Here is a 23,718-nt window from a genome sequence, read left to right as displayed (position 1 = left end):
CTGTGGGTAGTAAAGTAGCCTCAGTGCAGTGTTCTCGGATCATTAGTGGTGTGCTTGTTGTTAGTACTTTGTTTTAAAATAACAGGACATTTAGGTAGTTAGTCATTGTAGCAGATAGTAAGTGTGTATTAGTTAATGTCCATTTCTTGTGTGATTATGTCAGTGAAACCTGAGTGTTAGGATATTTAGTTCAGATTTTATTTCTTTTGTTTACTATGGTTAGATTGCGTAGTCAGAAAGATATCAACATGGATAATGAGCAACAGTCAGTAAGTAGTGATACCGAGTTGGAAAGTGGAACACAAAGTAATGTTAGTGACGTAGTTCAGGAAGTACAATGTGAGAATCTGGGGGCAGAAGGACAAGAAATGTTGCCATTGCCACCCAGTGATTCAGTTGATAGCGGAAATACTGTGCCATCCGCAAGCACTGGACACGGACCAGAGAGTGGTGAGGTGTCAGAAGTGCAATCATTAAGAGTTATGTTCGAGCGCATGCTCAATTTCCAAGCTGAATTTGTACGTGTGCAAGCAGAGCGTGATAGAGAACGTGATGCTAAACAAGCAGAACGCGATAGAGAACGTGATGCTAAACAAGCAGAACGCGATAGAGAACGTGATGCTGAACAAGCAGAGCGTGACCAGAGATTGGTAGCTGAATTTGCCAAACAAGCAGAGCGCGATAGAGAACGTGATGCTAAACAAGCAGAGCGTGACCGACGCCTGCATGAGAGGGACTTGCAGTTGATGCAAACTTTAGAAGTTATGCAAAGTGAGATTGTTAGTTTGAAACAAAAATATGAAACCATACCCAAAACGGTGCAAGAATTAAGCGAAAGAGTAGATAGTGTTCAAGTGGCTAACGCCAATATAGTAGAGGAAATCAGTGTCCTGACTAATAGGGTCGAACAACTAGAAATTGACACAACTCAAGTAATTGAGAACAAAGTGATCGAACAAGTGCACAAAGTAGAAAATGAAGTCATAAAAGAAATAGATCAGAAAGTGCACGCCGCAGTTGAGGCCAGAGATGTGGGCTCAAGTGCGGATGTGCAAGATCTAAAAAGGATAGTGCACAAGGACATTCCGCTGTGGCAGCGGAGTGTGGACCGTCGTCTTGCCGAGATGGAGCTTAGCTTGCGGCATGACGAGGCACGGGCGTATGTCACGCCAGCCAGGTCCAACAATGATAGGCATATAAATACTGCAGTAAAAAATTGCGACTGCGAGACAGAACAGGCAACCAATGTAGGCGAAACAAATAAATGTCATTCCAAAGTAGTGATTGAAGAAAGCTTGATTAGGAACCGACAGTTTCAGATCTTTACAACGGAGAAGAAATCTGTTCACCCTGTAGTGTTTATCAAGGGATTTAGAAACATTTTGCCTAGCGTTTGGAGTCATACCCAGAAAATACAGTTCGTTATGTCTTACATACAAGGAGATGCTGCATTATGGGCAACCGAAGCAGCTGACAGTTGTGATACATATGAGCAATTTGAAAAAGCATTCTTGGCCAAATATTGGTCAACATGTATCCAGGAGAGATTACGGAAGGAGGTATATAATCCAGAGCCGTATTCTCCACGACTAGGCAATTTGCGAAAATATTTCGAGAAGTACATTAATAAGACCCGTTACTGGGACGAACAGATTTCATCCCGGGATTTGATCAGGCTTTTGAAATCACACTTGCCGATACATGTAAAGGAAAAACTTATACACGTGCCTGAAAATGATATGGAACATTTCTTGTCTGTTCTGGACTCAATTGACCTGATTCAGGAGGACGTTAAGGCAGCCTCTGAACAGGCTAGAAGTAACGGAAATAGTTATAGAAATGGTAGAAATAACACGCCTCCACCAAGTAATGGAAACGGCGGAGGTAATAATAGGAGACAGGAGTATGCACAAAACGGAAATAGAGGGAGAGACCGGAACGGCAATAGTCCGCCGGTGAATAATGACCGGAAAAGGAGGTTCGATGACCGGTATGAGACAGGCCCACCAAGCAATAATAGATGGAAAAATGCCAGGGGGCCGAGCAACACTAATACTTATAATCATGCAAACCGAACTTGGCCGCAGAACCAGAGGCCCAGTCCGGACCGGCAAAACAGTGATAGATATGACAATAACCGACCGCCACCACAAAATGCGCCAATTGCGCAACCGTGGCGGCCGACGCAACACAACGTGCACATAGTGGAGGTCAGTGACACAGAGCAGCCACGCCCATCCACTAGCAATAATTCAACAAACTAGATGCAGCCGAGATACGCTCTCCATCGTCGGCTGAGGTTTGGAGTGAGAGCAGCCCGACACAGAACAAAACACCGAACAAAATCTGTATCCTTAGGTATAATGACGGGGTACAGATGGGAGATGAATTAATAACTGAACCATCCACGTGCATAAAGGAGCACGAAGACAAAGTACAAGCGATAATAGAGATCAAAATTAACAATATTGATGTGCAAGCGGTCGTAGATACAGGTGCTACTGTCAGTGTTATGAGTATGGACTTATTCAAAGTACTGGGGAAGGAAAGGCGTATGCTGACTTTTCCCGTGAATAATTGTAAAGTCACTGGAGCCATAAGTGCACAGCGACAAATAATTAAACTCCAAGTGCGGGTAGAGATGTATGTAGGGGATGAAGCCATAGCGTGCTCATTCCTGGTAGTAAAGGGTTTAAAGGTAGCCTGCATTTTGGGGGTAGATTTTTTAAGAGAAAGGGACGCAATAATCGACCTTTCTCGGGGAAAATTAAGCTTGATGAATGCTGGTAGGAGAATAGAATTGTCCATGCTCAGATCTGAAGAGGTACCTGTACCTAATTGTAACGCTATTAACATAAGGTGTAGGAATCAGTGGATACTACATTTAGACAATCATTGTCTAGGTCAGAATCTCTATTATCCTGACGTACAAGATGATCAATTAAAAGCAAATGTGGACGCACTTGTGAACAAAGTATCACAGTCCGAAAATTTGAACTCTATGCAACAGCAGGATTTGGTACAGTTATTATCTAATTATGCAGATGTATTTTCAGAACGACCAGGAATTGTTAAGGGATATCAGTACAATATCGAGGTAAAGCCTCACAAAACTTACTGTCGAGCCTCATACTCCATTCCTTGGTCCAAGAAGGAAATAGTAGCTAAAGAAATAAGAAAACTGATCGAGTGGGGAATAATAGAACCGTCTTTGTCCCCTTATAGTAGTCCTTTGGTGGCGGTAGCAAAAGCAGACGGACAGGTACGGTTAGTACTAGATGCGAGAGACATAAATGAAATTATTGTACCTGTTAGGACTCATCCGGAAAATCTTGATGAGCAAATTCAAAAATTTCATGGAGTGCAATATTTGACATCTATTGATATGAGAAGTTCTTTCTGGCAAATCCTGCTCACACCCGAGTCGAGGAAATATACTGCATTTATATTTGGGGGAAGGAGCTACCAATTTAGGGTACTACCTTTCGGCCTAAATGTAAGTGCAGGAGTTTTTATAACAGCCCTCGACGCGGTTTTAGGTCCGGATTTGCTGCAAAGGGTAACAGTGTATGTAGACGATCTAGTGATTGCCACTGCCACCTGGGAGGAGCACGTAGAACTACTGAGTAAAGTCTTAGAAAGGTTTAAGCAAGCGGGAGTAACAGCGAATCTTGATAAATCCAAATTTGGACGTAATCAGATTAAATTTCTAGGTCACATAATAACACCACAAGGCATCAAGCCTGACAGCAAAAAACTTGATGTAATTCGTGGGTTTCCTAGTCCGAGAACTAAGAAACAGCTCAAAGCATTTATAGGTCTAGCATCTTTTTTTAGACGGTTTGTTCCAAACCAATTAATGAATAACGAATCTTTATTGAGCCTGTTGCGTAAAAATGCGCACTGGGTGTGGACAGAAGAATGTCAACGCGCATTTGACGCTATCAAAAATGCCTTGGTGAACGCAAACATACTGCGACACCCAGACATGACAAAAGAGTTTTGTATAGCGACAGATTCGTGTTCATACGGTCTGGGCGCGTGTTTATTTCAGTGGGACAGGAGCAACGACCCCACAACAATCAATGTAATCGGATTTGCCAGCCGCACACTAAACAGCTGCGAGAGAGCATATTCCGCTACCGAATTAGAGGCTCTTGCAGTGGTTTGGGCGGTAAAGAAATTTAACTATTACATCTATGGTAAAGAAATCAAAGTGTTCAGTGACCACCAGGCTCTGAGCTATTTAATGACTTGCAAATTATACCATACCCGCTTGCTAAGATGGAGGTTAGCATTACAGGAATATAAAATTAAAATCATGTACCTTAAAGGACAAGATAATGTTGTAGCAGACGCCTTGTCGAGGCTTCCACTAGGGCAATCCTCAATGTCAAATATTTTGGGACAATCGGAGGAATATCGAATACTATTAGTACAAGATAAGGTACATAGGAGGGACTTATTACATATGTGTAAAAATATGTCCATATTGCAGGAAACTGATCCGATTTGGCGAGATATCATTAGTAAAATTAAAGAAGGAACCAATCTTAAAAGTGTTCACAATTTCAAAATAGTAGATAATATTCTGTATTATAAAACAGGTGTGTCAAATGACCATGGAGTCGTGTGTATACCACAACAGGCTATCCCAGCTGTAGTGTGGCACACGCATTTAGCATGGGGTCACGCTGGGATAGGCAAGACAATAAGGATTTTGTCCAAATTCTGTTATTTTAAGGGGATAAGCCAGCAGACTCGCACCATTATCAGGACTTGTCCTCTGTGCCAAAAAGCTAAGTTTCAAAATAAGTCCACAAGGTTTGAACTGCATCCTATAGTGCCTCATCGACCACTTCAGTTAGTATCTATAGACATAGCAGGACCCTACCCACGAGCCAGGGGTGGATTGAAGTACATTTTAGCGGTGTATGACCTTTTCTCTAAATATTTAAAAATATACTGCCTTAAATCAGCCACTGCTCGTGGAATAGTTAAATGGTTAGGGAAGGAATATTTTACACAAGTGGGTAAGCCTGAAGCGATAATATCGGATAATGCTTCCTATATTACAGGCCATACCTGGAAAAACTATTTACATGAACAAGATATAAAGCATATACTAATTTCCCGTTTTCACCCACAAGCAAGTTTAGTAGAGAGAACATTTGGAGAGTTAAATAAATTTTTCAGGTTATACATTGCATATAAACACACAAGATGGCCAGATCTGATACCTAAGTTTGTAGAAGTTCACAACGCAACCCCGCATGCTTCTACGGGGTATCCACCAAACGAGATTATAATGAATAATAATAGAGTTTTCAATGAGTGGCTGGCACCTTTGCCTAAGGTCCCAGTCATTCCTGAGCCTAAGGAAGAGAAGATAAGAAAAGCAGGGTGCAACCTTACCAGGTGCGCTCAGAAAAGGAAAGAAAAATATAATCGACATGTGACGAATAACCAAAAATTTAGTGTTGGGGACTTGGTACTCTTACGCAATCATCCTAAGTCCTCGGCATCCTTGAAACAGAATAGCAAGTGGCAATTGGTGTACAATGGACCTTTTAGAGTAGTAAGTGTGCCACATGAGTGTAGCTATCTCTTAGCAGATCCCCACTCAGGGAGAGTACGGGGACTGTATCCGCGTAAGGATGTAAAAGCATTCCTACAGTAAAAGACTAATAGTCCTATGTGGACACCATTCTTTTGTAAATAATGAACATTAATGATGTGTGATCTTTAGAGATAATGTACTAATGTAGAAGTGTTTAGTTATAAGAATATGATTGACTTTCTCATGTGTATGGATATTTGTGTTATGTACTCTTTTAATTTGTGTTGTCAAGAACATGCTCTAAATGTTTGCACAGATAATCTGATTAGTGCAATTATTTGTAGTGTTAAGCTGTGACAGAGTTCAATCAAAAAGAACATTTTAGTAATGATTAGTTAGTGTACTACATAATTTTCTATGTGCCCAAATTTGAAATATTTCTTGGCACAATCTTCTCTATTATGTGTATGTATGTATATATGTGTAGCTGTCAGATTGACAGATTCGAACCCAGAATAATATCAATAATATGAGGCCCTGAGAACTTTATTATCTAACCAATGTTATTAGAGAAAATAATGCACCCAGTAGTGACCCGAGGGCACCACGGGAGGCAAACTTGTTGCAGATTTATGTAATGCAAAGTTACGCACAAAGAAGCTTCAATTGAAGCATGTGCAGATTCAAACAGTAAAAAAGAGTTAGCCAGATACAGTCCAAGTCAATTTTTGCCTACAGAGACTACACTGTAGTTACGTAGGACGTTGATAGTAAAGTGTGACATGAGTTCAAAGGAGTTATTGAACAATATGCCTGAATCCGGCTGGAATGCACAAATAAAATCTACTCGAACACGAATATAGATGACTTTTGGGCAAACTAATACCAAGTTTTAATATTTTGTTACCATGTACGCAAATATCACACCTTGGTAAAGAGTTACTAGTGCTATTACAAAAAAAAAAAAAAAAAAAAAAATTGCACAGCGGACATTGTAAATAAAAATAAAGGAACTTAAACAAAAGTGCAGTATTGTGCGGCAGAGACAGACAGTGACTGTTAAACCTGCAGCAATACGTCACGGAATAGTTGTGTTAAGTGATAAAAAACTGTATCATCGCCGTGTGTGCAAGTGGACAAGGAACTAGCGCGACACGAACAGTGAACCGATAACGGACGGTGGATCAAGCTAGTGTCAAACTTTAACTCTTTGTGTGTCAAGGGACGCTAGGAAAGCGCATTGACTACAGAGATACATTTTGTCCAAAGGTGAAAACTTGCGTGTGACTAATGACAAGTCATGACATGGTGAAAAATATTGTATGCCCATAAAACGTGTTACTGTGACAACGAAATATTGTGCAAACCAGACTAGTGAAGGCCTACTGAGTAATAACTGCCACTAACTGTGTGCGTTCTTTCCCACAGCAGGAAAAATGCCTATAAGGATAGTACACTGTTTCTGAACTTGTTGCATGTTTCCTGGAGCACTGCAAGAAAACGTCGCACGGGCGAGCGGATATCCAACGCGCATCCGGCTACATCAGCTATGCAGCGGCCGCAGCAGCCCGTAGCAGACCAGACAGACAGCCACGCCCCTCCGCGCCGTAGCTGTCAACGCCGGGGACGGTGACCTACACGGAGTCAGCGCGCCGCGCCGAGCGCCGCTCAACAATCACTCCGCACCGCTCACCAAATACAGCATTATTGATTTTTTTTTATGTTCACATAAACTGAATGACATGTCAATGACTTCATTTCGATAAACATTGAACATTTACTACGTAGGACAAGTGACCTTGTAGTGTATCACACGAATAATAGTATCACACACAAAAAAAACTTCAGTCGAACTGTATGTGACTGTGATATTGTGTAATTGTGTAACCGTTTGTGACGAACTGAATTTAATTCAAATGAATAACTGCATTTAATTCAAATGACCATGAACCAACTGGGATGGCTGGGCTCCGGCACAGTTTTGCCCAGGTTTCCTGTTTGCCTACGCCCAAATGGGGGAGCCATGAACTTATATAACCCTGGGACTAAATAAAAGAGCCATTCCGTAAAATATACAAGTGTAAAGAACGTTACTGGCACCATTGTGTCAAAGTGTAAAAACTCTTTGCCAAATGCTGCCAGGGGGCAATGTAACGTTCCCTGGCAAACTCACGTTATTAAAAAAAAAAAAGAGTTTATTTGTACCATATACGCCGCTCTGGGCAAGTTGTATATATCGTAATTATTGAACAAAAATATTACTGAATGTGGTGTAAAAGACATTTGTTATTCTCCTTATATTTTTTGTTGTAATATTTGTCTGTATTTAGGATAGGAATTTTTTCTGTATTTATTATGTGATTGTAAAATGTGTCAGTATTTGCGATAGCAGAGATATGTTGCCAGAAGAGAATAATATCGGCAATTTGCAAAGAAATGTTAATAGTCAGCAATGCTATTTAAGCACAATGCATTATGTATTCTTTGGTCTTCTCTGTTCAGAAGTCATTGCGGTACGACATTGTGAAAGAGTTTTTTACGAATGGGTAGACTTTTTTTGTCTCTGTCTGGACTTAGCCGCCATTAGACGATGCGTTACGAATTAATGTGAGTTGTATTGTTGTTTGATCTAAATATATTAGAGTTTATCAAAAGTGTGAATTATTTATGTAAATTAGCTTGCCCACGTCATCTATAAAATTTCTTTAAGAAGTTTTCGGCATTTTTTTAGCGGTGTTGCTGGGCTGTGCCGCGACCAACAATAGCAAACCCGTAAATCGGGAACAGATGCATAAAAATCAATGGTGAATTAAGAAATTGTTCTTCTTTTTCAGTGATCCTGTGGCTGATAAAATTTGAATTAATTATACGTTTGTGCATTCGTAGGCGGATAGCTAATGTTAGTTAACATTGAAATTTAAACAGTTTGGTTCTTTCAAAATATCTTAAATGTGTAAAGAAGTAGGTTTGATCAGTGATAAATGTCGGCTTGGCAATAATTAAAACATTTTCTGCTAATAGAGGTAATCTTGTGTTCTATGGCTAGTGCCGGGATAAAATCCAGTAAAAATATTTAACAAAAAATCCACTGCATCAGGAAAGTGTATGTCAAGGCCGAATGATTTAAAGGACCCAATTCTCAACCTAATATTCTTAACCAGTTCATATGAGTTCACGTAAATATTATTTTTTTTTTAAATGTACATAATAATTAAGAAAGTAAAAATTTTTATTACCACACGAAAATAAGAGTGGTTCTACAACAAAGTTCGCACGAAAGAAAATTAACTTAAAAACAACAGATAAATTTTATTATTCTTCTTTAACGAAATTTCAAATCAATCCCATTCATTTCGATAGACGATTTCGTTAAATAGGAAGTGAAAAATGACTAAGCAGGGATGGCTAGAGAACAAATGTAAGCATGTAGAGGCGTATATCACTAGGGGTAAGATAGATACTGCCTACAGGAAAATTAAAGAGTCCTTTAGAGAAAAGAGAACCACTTGCATGAATATCAAGAGCTCAGATGGAAACCCAGTTCTAAGCAAAGAAGGGAATGCAGGAAGGTGGAAGGAGTCTATACAAGGGTGATGTACTTGAGGAAAATATTATGGAAATGGAAGACGATGTAGATGAAGATGAAATGGGAGATATGATACAGCGTGGAGAGATTGACGGAACACTGAAAGATCTGAGTCGAAACAAGGCCCCGGGAATAGACAACATTCCATTAGAACTACTAACAGCCTTGGGAGAGCCAGTCCTGACAAAACTCTACCATCTAGTGAGCAAGATGTATGAGACAGGCAAAATAATCCTCAGACTTCAAGAAGAATATAATAATTCCAATCCCAAAGAAAGGAGGTGTTGACAGATGTGAAAATTACCAAACTATCAGTTTAATAAGTCACGGCTGCAAAATACTAATGTGAATTTTTTAAAGACGAATGGAAAAATTGGTAGAAGCCGACCTTGGGGAAGATCAGTTTGGATTCCGTAGAAATGTTGGAACACGTGAGGCAATACTGACCCTACGACTTATCTTAGGTCAAGGAAAGGCAAACCTACGTTTCTAGCACTTGGAGACTTAGAGAAAGCTTTTGACAATGTTGACTGGAATACTCTCTTTCAAATTCTGAAGGTGGGAGGGGTAAATGCAGGGAGAGAAAGGCTATTTACAATTTGTACAGAAACTAGATGGCAGTTATTAGAGTTGAGGGATACGAAAGGGGAGCAGTGGTAGGGAATGGAGTGAGACAGGGTTGTAGCCTCTCCCCGATGTTATTCAATCTGTATATTGAGCAAGCAGCAAAGGAAACAAAAGGAAGATTCTGAGTAGGTATTAAAATCGATGGAGAAGAAATAAAAACTTGGAGGTTCGCCGATGACATTGTAATTCTGCCAGAGACCGCAAAGGAATTGGAAGAGCAGTTGAACGGAATGGACAGTCTGGAAAGGAGGATATAAGATGAACATCAACAAAAGCAAAACGAGGATAATGGAATGTAGTCGAATTAAGTCGGGTGAGGCTGAGGGAATCAGATTAGGAAATGAGACACTTAAAGTAGTAAAGGAGTTTTGCTATTTGGGGAGCAAAATAACTGATGATGGTCGAAGTAGAGAGGATAGATATAAAATGTACACTGGCAATGGCAAGGAAAGCGTTTCTGAAGAAGAGAAATTTGTTAACATCGAGCACAGATTTAAGTGCCAGGAAGTCATTTCTGAAAGTATTTGTATGGAGTGTAGCCATGTATGGAAGTGAAACATGGACGATAAATAGTTTGGACAAGAAGAGAATAGAGGTTTTAGAAATGTGGTGCTACAGAAGAATGCTGAGGATTAGATGGGTAGATCACATAACTAATTGAATAGGATTGGGGAGAAGAGAAGTTTGTGGCACAACTTGACCAGAAGAAGGGATCGGTTGGTAGGACATGTTCTGAGGCATCAAGGGATCACCAATTTAGTATTGGAGGGCAGCGTGGAGGGTAAAAATCGTAGAGGGAGACCAAGAGATGAATACACTAAGCAGATTCAGAAGGATGTAGGTTGCAGTAAGTACTAGGAGATGAAGAAGCTTGCACAGGATAGAGGGTTGCATCAATCAAGTCTCAGGACTGAAGACCACAACAACAAACGGCAACGTGTACAAGAAACATGACAGAAAGAAAGGAATAAAAGATCTACAACGAAGTTCACAGAAGAAACGGAATAAAAGATCAAGAACGAAGATCACGGGCTGAAAATGGTATAAGACAGGGATGAAATCTTTTGCCTCTACTGATCAATCGATTCATTGTTGTGCACGAACTTATGGGAGAGGTTGGTGGCTGGGGGTTGTACTGGCGTAACTTCTTAAGCAGTTTTAACACAGCTTAATACCTGCAAATAACCCTGAGGGCACACAGAATAACCGCCAGCCAAAGAACTCAACACTTAGAATAGCAAAATCAAATTATGAATATAGACAAGTATAAACAATCCGGAGTGCATGAAGAATAAGTAACGACCAAAGAACTCAGCACTCAGAAAAACAAAATAAACTTGTCTTAATAGACTCAACGCTACAGTAGCATCTGATACAATCTGTCGTGTCTCCGGACCTCTGAGTTCATTCAGGCTGTACACAAATAACAACGATCAGTGAAAGTATACGAGACACTCAGTAACGGATCACACAGAATTAAAATCAAAAACCACTCAACAAAGCCGGCAGTCTCCTTAGTGCTAAACAGACAAAAGAAGAGAGACAAAATTTATAATGGAGCCAACGTATGACCGTAGCGCGCAGAATATCAGAACGGCAAATCAATGGAATTCTACACCAGTGTCAATTTTATTTCCACTAGCCATATTTTCTTCAGCTAGTACTCGTTCAGAATACATTAGGACCTACGATGGCCTCCTTGTCTTTCACAGCGCAGTCAACAGGCAACTCAAATAGGACAATTCTGCCTCACTCGTATGCATCACAGACAACACTTACCACAGCAAACACAATACCCGGTCACTGGCGTCACCGGAAACAAGACGCAGCAACCAGCTCTTCACTCCCGGCTGTGTTGCAATCCTCGGATTCGCGAAGCCCAGCTCTGTCCGCTGTTTCAGCCGGAACGATGCTCCGTATTGACAGCAAACACTTATCATCCCCTTTCGCCCGTCTGCTAAACTGCCTGGCTGCTCCGCCACACGTTTCCTGCTCTCCAGGAGGCGGTTATCTCTCTCCAAGATGATGATAGTGTTCCGTTCACTTCATCCGATTTTGGCTGTGGTTTTAATTTCGCAACCGATCGGAGACTGAAGAAAATAAAGATGGCCTCGAAAGAGGTCGAAATATTCAGCCGAAGTATGTGGTTTATTAGTAAACACGATTCACAATAACAATCACCTGCCATGTTTTTTCAGTGTTGTCAGCTTAATGTTTTCAAGCTTCACAAAAATAAATCATTGGTCTTAACTGAACTATAAATATATACTTCGTAGAAGAATTAAGATGTATGGTGGTAAGCACTATTTTAATTTATAATACATTTAACATAAAAGAGATAGTAGTTTGTGTAATAAATTAGCTGGAATGTATACAAATGTAGTAGCAATAAAATTGAGTCAATTGTTACTTCCACGTCTCGTTCTGTTATCTTAGTAAAATAAAACAAACGTATCTTTTTCGAACGTTAAAGTGACTGTAAAATGATAAGTAAAGTGTCTCAGCTTAAAGAAATTGTTGTGCTGATTCCAACACAGGTCATAGATTTTGCGAGACATCCAAATTTCCAAAGTTACGGAGAATGTATTATTCTGATTAATATTTTATTATCATTAATTTACATGATGTATTTTGGACTCAAATCTATGTATAAAATATTATATTTTGTCCTCTAACAACAAATGAATCTACTTTAGTTATGAAAAAATCGTTGAATTAAATTTTGACACTGCATAAATGGTTCCTTTATCAGTAAGTGATACAGTTCTGCATATTACCCGAACGAGTAGTCCCATATAAAACGTGTTAGTATATTGTGATTTTTTGTTGTTATAGACCCTCAGCTCATGGCAGCAAAATACGGAGTACCATGGATTTATGAAAGGAATCTGAAAGTACAGTTTCAGAATGACTGTATGATGTCCACGGGGTCAGCAGGTAATCAGAAATGTTGTATAGTTAAAAAAAGTCTTGTAAATAACAACAGTGGGATTTTAGTAGTACCACGTCAGCTCACGATCAAAGTATCTGTCGCGAGGTGTTCCTTCCAATAGCCTTTGCTTCAATACTCGGTAATCGATTACTCAAATTAAACTTCAACCACCACTGCAGACATGTACTTGCTGAGAAACATACATACTTTAAAAAAAATGTCTTTTTAAAATTCAGGCTACAGTAACATAGGTGACCGGTTTCGGTCATATCACACGACCATCATCAGACCCATGGCGTCCTTTGAAGATGGTAGGTGGAGCACTCTCAGTCCACGTTCTGTACTCATTAGACCGTTCCATTCAACAAATCCTGTAATTCCTCTTTACTTTCACTGACGATAGCAATGTTATTAGCAGATCTTATCATTGATGTCCATTCACCTTTAACTTTAATTTTAATTTCGGTCTCAGACGTGCTTAAGTCATTGCATCTTCGATGTAATAATTGAAAAATAGTGGTGAAAGACTACATCCTTGTCGTACCCCCTTTTTAGCACGGGCACTTCGTTCTTGATCTTCCGCTTCTATAATTCCTTCTTGGCTTTTGTACGTATTGTATACTGCCCGTCATTCCCTACAGCTTACCTCTATTTTTCTCAGAATTCCTAATATATTGCACCATTTTACGTTGTCGAACGCTTTTTCTAGGTCGACAGATCCCATGAACGTGTCTTGATCTTTATGTAGCTTTGCTATTAAGTAAGTGCCTATTCATACATACGGACGAAAACTGAACTGAAAGCTACTTCTCAGTCTTCAATAAAGAGTAAATATCGGAAAGACATGAACGGTGACGACAGGTGACGACAGAGTGAAGTCCTCTATGATATTCAACAATGCCAAAACGAATCAATTGTTCCCCACAGAAGTGAAGGCGCCGGAGATAAGGTGACTCCAATTGTCACCCACAGCTATTCACCGAACTTTCAAAATGTTTACAGTCATGGCTAGATATGTGAAAGTGAAGTGCCAAAATGTGAATTTGAACATCTGTATTCCGTGCTTCTTTCCAGATGCTGTGAAATGGAAACAGGTTTGCATGCATAGAAATGTGAAGTCAGTGAGGTAATTTTCCTGGCATTATATTCACCCGCCACACAAATAAGCAGTAAAAGAATGTTTAAGAGCTAGATTTAAATCAGATTTAATTATTGGACGTCACTGAGCTATGAGGTAACAGTAAAGTGTCATGCATTTTTAAAAATTTGTACATGCTGTTGACCATCCCCTATGTGAGATGGAATGTAACTAGTCGCTAAAATTTGGCAATACCCCTTTCTTCCCAACGTACCTCTAAAGCAGGGGTGGCCAAGATGTCGGCTCGCGTGCCAAGCCTAAGTGCCAAAGTGTTCAGCCTCGCTTCATGTTTCCCCCACCGCCCCAAAATGGTTCAAATGGCTCTGAGCACTATGGGACTTAACTTCTGAGGTCATCAGTCCCCTAGAACTTAGAACTACTTAAACCTAACTAGCATAAGGACATCACACACATCCATGCCCGAAGCAGGAATCAAACCTGCGACCGTAGCGGTTGCACGGTTCCAGACTGTAGCGCCTAGAACCGCTCGGCCATTCCGGGCGGCCCCACCGCCCCATGCCACACTGTCTGAGCTTGAGGAGAGGGAAGAGGGCAAAACAGCGAACACGCTGCATTTTAATGGCAATAGAGTCGCATTGGAAACGACTGGATTTAACGTTTCACGTCTCAACAACGTAGATCACAAACAAATTTTCAGTCTTGTTATTATTCACATTTGGATGAGCTAAAGACATAGTATAGTTTTTATCTGGAACAAACAGGCGACATATGGACAGGTGCAGACAATTTTACAGTGTTTCATACTCAAGTTGCCACGTAATCATGATTTATTTTCTTTCACAACCGAAAAAAGTTCTTTCACACAAATATGTCGATCGAAATACTGTAGCATCTTTGGAACCTCATTATGCAGACTTGGAAAATCCAGCTGTGGAAAGCAGTGTAGACGACCTGGACAGTTTTAACTTAATAGATTTGTCATGAAAGCGGGAATTACCTTGCGGGTCAATCGATTACATCTGCACATGCGCAGAAGCGCTTTCAACTGAAACGGCAAACGGTCTCGAAAAGAGCTCGAAAACGGATGTAAGATTGACAGCGTCTTTAAAACCTATATAAGACTACCCTTGCAATTTTTTGCAATGGCACAGTGAATTAGGCAAACCTCGCACTTTCTTTAACGTCAGCATTTTGCGGACCTGGACTGTCTTCGTGAGAACCCTTCTATAACACGATTTTCCTTTTAAATGCATCCTCATTAAATGAGAAAGAAGTTACATTGCAAATATCTTACGGTGGGCAGTGAGCAGTTAAGTCCACTTAAAATGGGAAGTCTGCAAACGATTCTAGTTGTTCTTGTTTTAGTTAATACACTACTTCTACCCGCATAAATTCAACAATAGGGAGGTTTAAATAGGTAAATCGTTCGAGGCATGCCCCTTGATCTAAGCAACGTACATTGCAGTAATACATGAAGTCTCCGCACTTTTCGTTCATTTCTGTTGAAAACTGTTGCGACTGACAGTTGAATAATGCTGCAACTTCAGAAATTTTACCATTCGCACCGTCAATTTCTTCAAGGGCTGCATGCCTGCAAATTTAGCACTAAGTGCTTCTTAATGTTCGAAATTTCGATCGTTGTAATTTTTCCTCTTTCACTGTCATCTACATGCTTAAAGTCTTTCCGCAAGGGCCGGCCGGAGTGGCCGTGCGTTCTAGGCGCTACAGTCTGGAGCCGCGCGACCGCTACGGCCGCAGGCTCGAATCCTGCCTCGGTCATGGATGTGTGTGATGTCCTTAGGTTAGTGAGGTTTAATTAGTTCTAAGTTCTAGGCGGCTGATGACCTCAGAAGTTAAGTCGCATAGTGCTCAGAGCCATTTGAATCATTTGTTTCCGCAAGGTGTTGTAATGTCGTTTCACAGCAAGTAAGCAGTAGACGTCGCTTATGGGAATAGGAAATTTTCATCGCTCTCTTCTGTAATTCCCATTCATTTGAAAGGGTTGTGAAGATTGATTACCAGACTGCTTCTTTTTGTGCAAACAGCAGCTGGACCTGTAAACGTTCCTCATACCACGAAAAAACATCGTTGGGTCAACAGCCGTGATTAAACAATTCCGCCGAACTCAGAGTTTTGCGGACCGAAAAATGCCGCACCGCAGTGCTAAATGAACTGTCGTGATGTTGCATGTACTTTCGAGAAGGAACGAGCAAAGCCGAGCTCAAGGATGGGGCTTGACTTGCACGCAGCCCGCATACGCCCCATACGTGATGTTTGTCACGCCGTTGCCGGCCCTACTCTAAGGGAACTTTACGATCACCTTTGTAGCCCCAATAAACATCAGGTATATTTTATGCGTTAATTTCATCTGGAAGAACTTAACCCACAGCAACGTATTAAACAGTTTTAAATGAAGAAAAGAAGTGTTAGTCTAATCGGTACATAATTAAATAAAAATATATCATGCATATTTTATCTTTGGCACATCCTTTCAGATCCTTTCACGTACCCCTGGGGTTAAGGATACCCTCTGCGGGTATGTTTATCCCAGTTGTATGCCACTGTTTTCGTTCCACTATTGGAACTACTACGGCTTGTTACATTCCAAATGAATGGATAGCTAAGTTGTAAGTAGGCTGTTTATGTTTTCTTATTGGCAACGTTACGTAGCGCTCAATATGAAAATCACTGGCTGTGCTGTGTGCAGTCTGTGGCTAGTTTGCATTGTTGTCTGCCATTGTAGTGTTGGGCAGCGGCAGCTGGCTGTGAACAGCGCGTAGCGTTGCGCTGTTGGAGGTGAGCCGCCAGCAGTGGTGGATGTGGGGAGAGAGATGGCGGAGGTTTGCAATTTGTCATGAACTGATATATATATTATGACTTGTGATGATATTAAGGTAAATACATTGTTTGTTCTCTATTAATATCTTTCATTTGCTAACTATCCCTATCAGTAGTTAGTGCCTTTAGTAGTTTGAATCTTTTATTTAGCTGGCAGTAGTGGCGCTCGCTGTATTGCAGTAGCTTGAGCAGCGAAGATTTTTGTGAGGTAAGTGATTTGTGAAAGGTATAGTTAAATGTTAGTCAGGGCCATTGTTTTGTAGGGAATTTTGAAAGTCAGATTGCGTTGCGCTAAAAATATTGTGTGTCAGGTTAAGCACAGTCCTATATAAATTGTTCAAAGGGGACGTTTCATATGTCGACCCTTAGCCTAGGATACCTCACTGGAATCTTCTGATTTTTTCTTGTAGTTTGTGTATTTAGTGTAGCTTTTGTTTATTGCTAGTGCGTAATTGTAGAGAGAATCTCCTTTGTAGTTGTAGCCTTTCATTGTTGTACAGTAAAACAGTTGTGGCATGCATATAGATTTGCACCAAGTATTTCGCAGCTGTAATTAACTAGATATTATTTTCAGTGTTATGTTAATGTGTTCTCTTATTTTTGCTCTTCAAATTGTGTTTTTCTGTGTTGTCGTGTGAAATACTGTGACAATAATGGCGTGTGAAAAACGTAATACTAGGCTCCAAAGTAAACTGAGAAATGACAGTGAAAATGAAAGTAGTGTGTTAGCGCCACCGAGTAATGAATTAACTGATGTTCAAAGTAGTAATTTGGTAATTGTGCATAGGGAAATGGAGCGGGCGGCAAACAATGGCGTGGACAGTGAAACAATTAGTGAAGAGGGAAGCATTATCGATCGATCGGTCGGCAATAGCTCGCCTCAGGAAGCCGAAATGACAGAACACAATATTGCAAATACTGCAGACTCAGGTTTTGGGTTCTCACCGTTTTCTCAAATGAGTCAAGACACATTTTCCGCTTTTCAAAATGTGAATGTTGCCGGTGCAACTTCACTGCCGAAAAGCACTGAGGAACATGTTTCAGACACCAGTGCATTGTTATCACAATTAATGCAACAAATGGGACAAAAGCTTGAAAAGTTAGACACAATGGAACAACACCAGAGACAAACACAGCAACAGTTAGACACAGTGGAACAAAATCTCAAAAAGTTAGACTCATTGGAACAAAATCACAGACAAACACAGCAAAAGCTTCAAAAGTTAGACACAATGGAACAAAATCAGAGACAAACACAGCAAAAGCTTCAAAAGTTAGACACAATGGAACAAAATCTTAAAAAGTTAGACTCATTGGAGCAAACTCTTGAACGAACACGTGAGGATTTAACTGCTGAGTTACATCACATTGAATCGAAATGTCAAAAAGTCTGTAATGACGTAAAAACACAAATTTGTGAGCATTTCCAACCTATTTTTCCGCGTCATGAAAATGCACTACAGAATCACGAAGCAGCCATAAAAGAACTGCAAATTATTGTTCATGAAAATCATGAGACCTTGCAAGCTAAAATTGACTCAGTTGCATCTACCGATTCGGTTATGCAACTTGCAAAAACTCAGGAAAACTTAAAGGTCACAGTAGATTCGATTTCAGCACAAATGGACACTCTGAAACTTGGTTCAGAAAAACACACTGAGGAAATGTGTTCACTATCGGAGAAAGTAGCCGAACTTTCGGATCAGGTCACTAACTTATCTACAAAGGTAGATGATGATCTGAATGACACAAGACCCGTAGCCTTCACTGACACAGAAGAGTATGAACAAATAAGAAAATTCAAACAAAATCAGAATCAAATTAATACACAACACCAAAGAGAAATCCGGGAAGTACAAGATCAGCTGACACAGGTAATACAAGAATTACGTATTTCAGAGGACACTCGCACTCCAACACGGGAAGAGGGACTTAGAAATACGGAAAAGCCGCAAAATAATAACACAGGGCATTTCGGAAGTTATGAAAGAAATTGGCAATGTGCACCGAATTTTGAGATGGAACGGCCGACACGACCTAACGATGACCGATATGCGACTCGCCGACATGACGATTTTGACTATAAGCTGTTCATTACTACACGTAAATTCAAAACATTTAAGAATTCTGGCAACGACATTCATCCACAAGCATGGCTCCATCAATTCTCTCATTGTTTTCCTCCCAACTGGTCGTTGGAACACAGATTAGAATTTATGTGTGGCTACTTAGAGAATGAACCAGCTGTAAGAATGCGATCGGTCATTCACGATTGCCACAGTGAAGGAGAATTTTACCATGTCTTCCTCTCAGCATATTGGTCTCAAGCTACACAAGACCGTGTAAAACATAACATCATGATGATGAAACACTTCGAACAATCTGAATTTTCCAGTCTTGTGAAATATTTTGAAGACATGTTGCACAAGAATCAGTACCTGTCAAACCCATACAGCCCCTCAGAACTCATCCGCATTTGCTTAATCAAAATGCCTAAACATTTACGACATATTATTTTAGCAGGACGTTGCAAAGACGACATTGAAGCTTTTCAGGGACTGTTACAAGAACTGGAAAGTGACACTGACAATCGCGGAACGCAGGAGCACAACAATTACAGATCACATCAGTCGCAATTCCGCGATGAAAGAAATAATAACTGGACGCGACAAGGCTATTCTCACAATACAAATCGTGACCGAAACAGACACCACCCGTATGACAACCGCTGGCAGAAAAATAGTTACAGAGAAAGATCGCATTTCCGTAGAAATGAATATGACAGAGATAACCATAGAAATAGACAATATGGTAACCAGAACTATTATTGTCAAGGGAGGCAGAATAATTTCAGACGCAACAGTTCAGCACGCAGTTACGACTTAGGGAGAAATTCTCCACCACATGACCGACAAACAAGAAATTATGTAAACTACCGACAAAACGACAGACGTGAATTTCATCAGAACTGGCGGGATTCTAACAGAGCTGGGCCCTCTCGGCAAGGCGAATTCGTAGAAGTTAGGTCTCCTAATCCCAATAACAACGCGCGCCAACAAAGAGACAGACAATGACTCGCGCCGCAGGCACCCACGTGCGCCACGTGCGCCGGCTGGCTCAGAGAAAAATAACAAAGACGCTAGCCTTGAGAAAAGATTTAGCGTTCCTTACCGACGTATAAAACATGACAATTGCTTTTCAGTTGAAAGTCTGCGTACTAGGAAGAGTAAAGGTTTACACCACATTTCTCATGTAAAACCATTTATTGACAGATAATCTGCTTTTTAACTTTGTCTTTGCCATAAAACGTTTCACTTCACGTTACTAGTATGCTTTAGGAACTGTTACCATGCAACAATGTTTGAAGTTAAATATCCAATCAAGAACCAAGAGAACTTATTTAAACAGAAATGACGAATGCATTGTTATAGTAAACAGACGTCACAGTGTTATTGTGTGTGTACATTCTTGCTTGTTTGTTGCACGATTACGTAACGACTATAAGGCTCACATACTTAGAACATTTACCAGTACTGCTGATGAGATTTTAATGCAACATTTTGGTTTATTTGAAAATACATTCTGAATTTAAAGTGCTTTCTGAGAGATACCAGATGACACAGAGGTTAGTTTATGTGACAGCTACACGATTTTTATCACGACGCTACTAATGAGTGACAATTTATAATGTCGCTTTTGCGGTGTATCTGTTTTATATCTGCACAGTTTTCTGAATTCTTCTGGAAAGAAAAACATGTTTTAGTAGTAACTTTTGTGGTATAGCAACAATGAGACACCCTTTTTCGTGGCACAACATTACGTTACTGTACAGTGCTTTCTTCATCACGCCAATAAGCGTAATAAGTATGATATCTATACGCAAAGCATTTCACTTTGTTTATCATGAGGTCAGTACATTGACTTCTGCAGAACTTAGCTTTCGGAGGAAAATAACTACGACACTTCCACAGAGATTATCTTACAACAAGATGCACATTTAGCGCTACAGGACACGCATTTCAGTGATCAATTTTATACTTAGAACATTTATTTTTAAAGATTTTTGAATTACAAAGAAAGTTTTCCGTGATATATTTCATTCCATTGGTGTAATCTGTAACACCTGAGGGTATAATTACATTAATCCTCAGGGGGGTACACGCTTACTTTGTGTACCATGTGTGTGGCAACCACAAGGAACCCTAGCTAATATGGTATTTGCTTATACAACTTTACACATCGGTACCATATTTCTCTAACACACAAATTACACAGCTATCTGATTATTTAACTGAGAGAGACAAACATTTATTTTACTACATCAGTGACACATGTTTACGTAATTACACAGCTGGATAACTTCACACTTATGAAACTGTATTTTGTCTGTGCATTGTAAACTGTTCATATTTTTTCGGAACCATTGTGATACTATGAGAGCTTTGAATGATGTATTTGGTAAAGGGATTATGATTTTTAAAGTACGTTTGAGGCAGATGACACTTTTGACATGAGCAGAGAATTTTTTTAATTATTGGAGGAAGCTACGACGATTTTGAGATTTGACTGAGGTGTTATGATGTTATTTTTACGACGACGATGTGTATTATGCTGCTGAGGTATGTTTATGATTAATAGGCTGAGGCTACATGAGTTATTTGATTATGCTTCATATTTATAATGACGAAATATTAACGAGTGTCGATGGATACGTATATGTGTAATAAGGTAAGGAGTAATGAATAGTGGGTAGGGACTCTTGACTTGTGAAACAGGATGTTGGAAACCAAGAAACGTACTTTAAGAGTTATGAAATGTGTGTGTATATTCGTGAATGTATTACAATGCAGACGAAAATTTTTTTGGACACTGTTATATCAATAGCATTTTGTTTCTACAGATTTGCAACGCTAATTCTTGACCTGTGAAGTATTTTTATGTGAGACTGTCACTTTAGCGAAAATTGCTGTCGTAAATATTTCCGTACGAAAGTTAAGTGACCACCTGCACGTAATGCGTCGCGGGCACCCAGCTGTGTCAGACGCCTGGAGAAAAAGTCATTAGCGCGTGCCTTTCAGAGCACAGGAAGATAGAACAAAAAAAAAAGGGGGGGCCATTATCCTTGGAAATATTTTTACATCTGCACACCTGATTATGACAAGCGTCTTTCTACGAGAGTTGAGAGAATTTCTACTAACTTATGAAATGTCACATGACTATTGAATGATATTTTTATGCTTTGGTTTGCGTAATTGCTTATTTCATTTGATACCTGTTTTTCAGCTGTGTTGCAGCATTGCTTTTATAAAATAAAATGCATTTGCTAATGTGAACACTTTCTGTCAACAGATCTATTAAATAATTATTTTATGATCCACATTCTTTAAAAAAGGAGCACTTGGAAAGGAAAGAACAATAAGAAGGAACTAGTAACTGCATTCATAATTTTCTTTTCAAGTAATTGGTAACTTTTTGGTAGAATAACTTCTTGTGGTGCACCACTTTAATTACTTAGACATTAAGATGTGATTATACATTTGCCTTATCTGCATTGTTATCTTTAGTGTACTATTTTTTCTACTTGAGCTATGTCATGTTTCGATATAAGCTGCTGTTTGCCAGGCATAGTGCTACTGAACTTTAATTTGTGTTACTCTGCTAAGCCAGATTTATTTTTTTTTTTGCTGCACAGTGCCCTATATGAGTTGTAATATTGCAATTGCTTTGGCATTTGTATTTTTGTCATTGATGTTTGTGTTAATTGTTTTGTGATGCTGCATTGCCTCGTTCCTTAGTTTAGCATCTGAGCTCAGTAGATTTAAGTTAGCTTACGAGGGGGTAGCCTCTAAGAGAATGAGTTGCGATGAATTGAAAGAAATGCATTGAGAAAACAGGTTTAGGTAGGATTTTCTTGGAAATCAATGTTGAGGTAAGAAATGTGTGAACATATAAATACAGAAAGCATGCTTAGATAGAATTTTTTTGGTGGAAACAAAGGAGGAAGTAAGAGGAAAGATATATGAAGTTTTGGGTTGGACTGCAGTACCAAATGTTACACTGAAAACGAACCCTGTCCTTTCCTATTGGTGTTATCCCACTATGTGTTTGTGTACCCTTGAGTATTTGTTTTCTTCCTGTCTCTGTGTACTGTTTCATAGAATTTTTTTCTCTTCTAATACTAAGCTATATTCACTATGAGGAGGAATACTGTTATCCTCAAATATAAGTTGCATTAATAATATGTTATTTTCTTTGTAAAGTTGTTTACAATTCTGTTCTGTTTCAATGTTCATGTGTGAAATTAATGTTTCGAAAACTATTCTCATTATTTTATGTATGTACTTATGTCACTATTTTTGTAACACTCATGTATATGTTTATTTCTATTCTTTTGTAAAGCCTGTACTACAAATGTTATCTGTATTATTATGTTTTTAATTATGTATTTTGTACCTTTGTAATTGTATTCTTATGTTATAAAATTGTAATTGTCACCAGTTCATGACATTATTAACTTTTAAGTTACATTTCACTGCACACGTTTCTGTTGGTCATAGTATATGGACAATATGTGAGAAGTAGGGACTGTTAGTGTTTGCAAGTGTGTTAATAATTCAGCAAGGGACTGGATAACAGCATTGCTGGTTCTAAGGACAATTCCAAAAACTTTGTGAGTGCACAAGTGGTGGTTTATGGACTTGCTATATTCTCCGCAAGACTCTTCAGTGGTGATTGTGCACCTGCACAGTCACAACAGATGGCTGCTGGCTATCTCTACAAGGACTACAGTGGGTCTGCATCTATGATGACCCACCAATACCATTATTTCTACAAGGACTGCAGTGGGTCTGCACCTCTGGTGGCCCACCAATACCGTAATCTCTACCAGGACTACAGTGGGTCCGCTCTGTGATGACTTACCTACCAATACTCTTCAAAACTTCGAATGACTCTGCTGTGGGTTTGCTCCATTGTGGCCCATTACCTGTCAGCATGTCAAGAGCCAGCACTGTCTTTCCGTTGGAAGGACAACACTACTTCTTCAAGACTGCATGGAAATCCACTACTTCTGTGTG

At 39.6% G+C, this 23,718-nt stretch overlaps 1 protein-coding gene across 1 annotated transcript; it reads left to right on the top strand.

Annotated features, from left to right (window-relative positions):
- The first annotated feature begins 248 nt into the window (after positions 1-248).
- LOC124795905 (E3 ubiquitin-protein ligase BRE1A-like) lies at positions 249-12,956 on the top strand. The gene is made up of 2 exons (XM_047259985.1): positions 249-1,208; positions 12,942-12,956. Exons 1-2 carry the CDS (start codon positions 249-251, stop codon positions 12,954-12,956), a joined length of 975 nt encoding a protein of 324 aa, XP_047115941.1.
- The last annotated feature ends 10,762 nt before the right edge of the window (positions 12,957-23,718 follow it).

The sequence above is a fragment of the Schistocerca piceifrons genome, chromosome 4 (assembly GCF_021461385.2).
Source record: "Schistocerca piceifrons isolate TAMUIC-IGC-003096 chromosome 4, iqSchPice1.1, whole genome shotgun sequence".
NCBI classification, from domain to species: domain Eukaryota; kingdom Metazoa; phylum Arthropoda; class Insecta; order Orthoptera; family Acrididae; genus Schistocerca; species Schistocerca piceifrons.
This window is presented reverse-complemented; position numbering and strand designations above follow the sequence as displayed.

What these genes read in the sequence shown, in the direction of transcription:
- LOC124795905 (XM_047259985.1), top strand. Translation starts at nt 249, where the DNA reads ATGGATAATGAGCAACAGTCAGTAAGTAGTGATACCGAGTTGGAAAGT.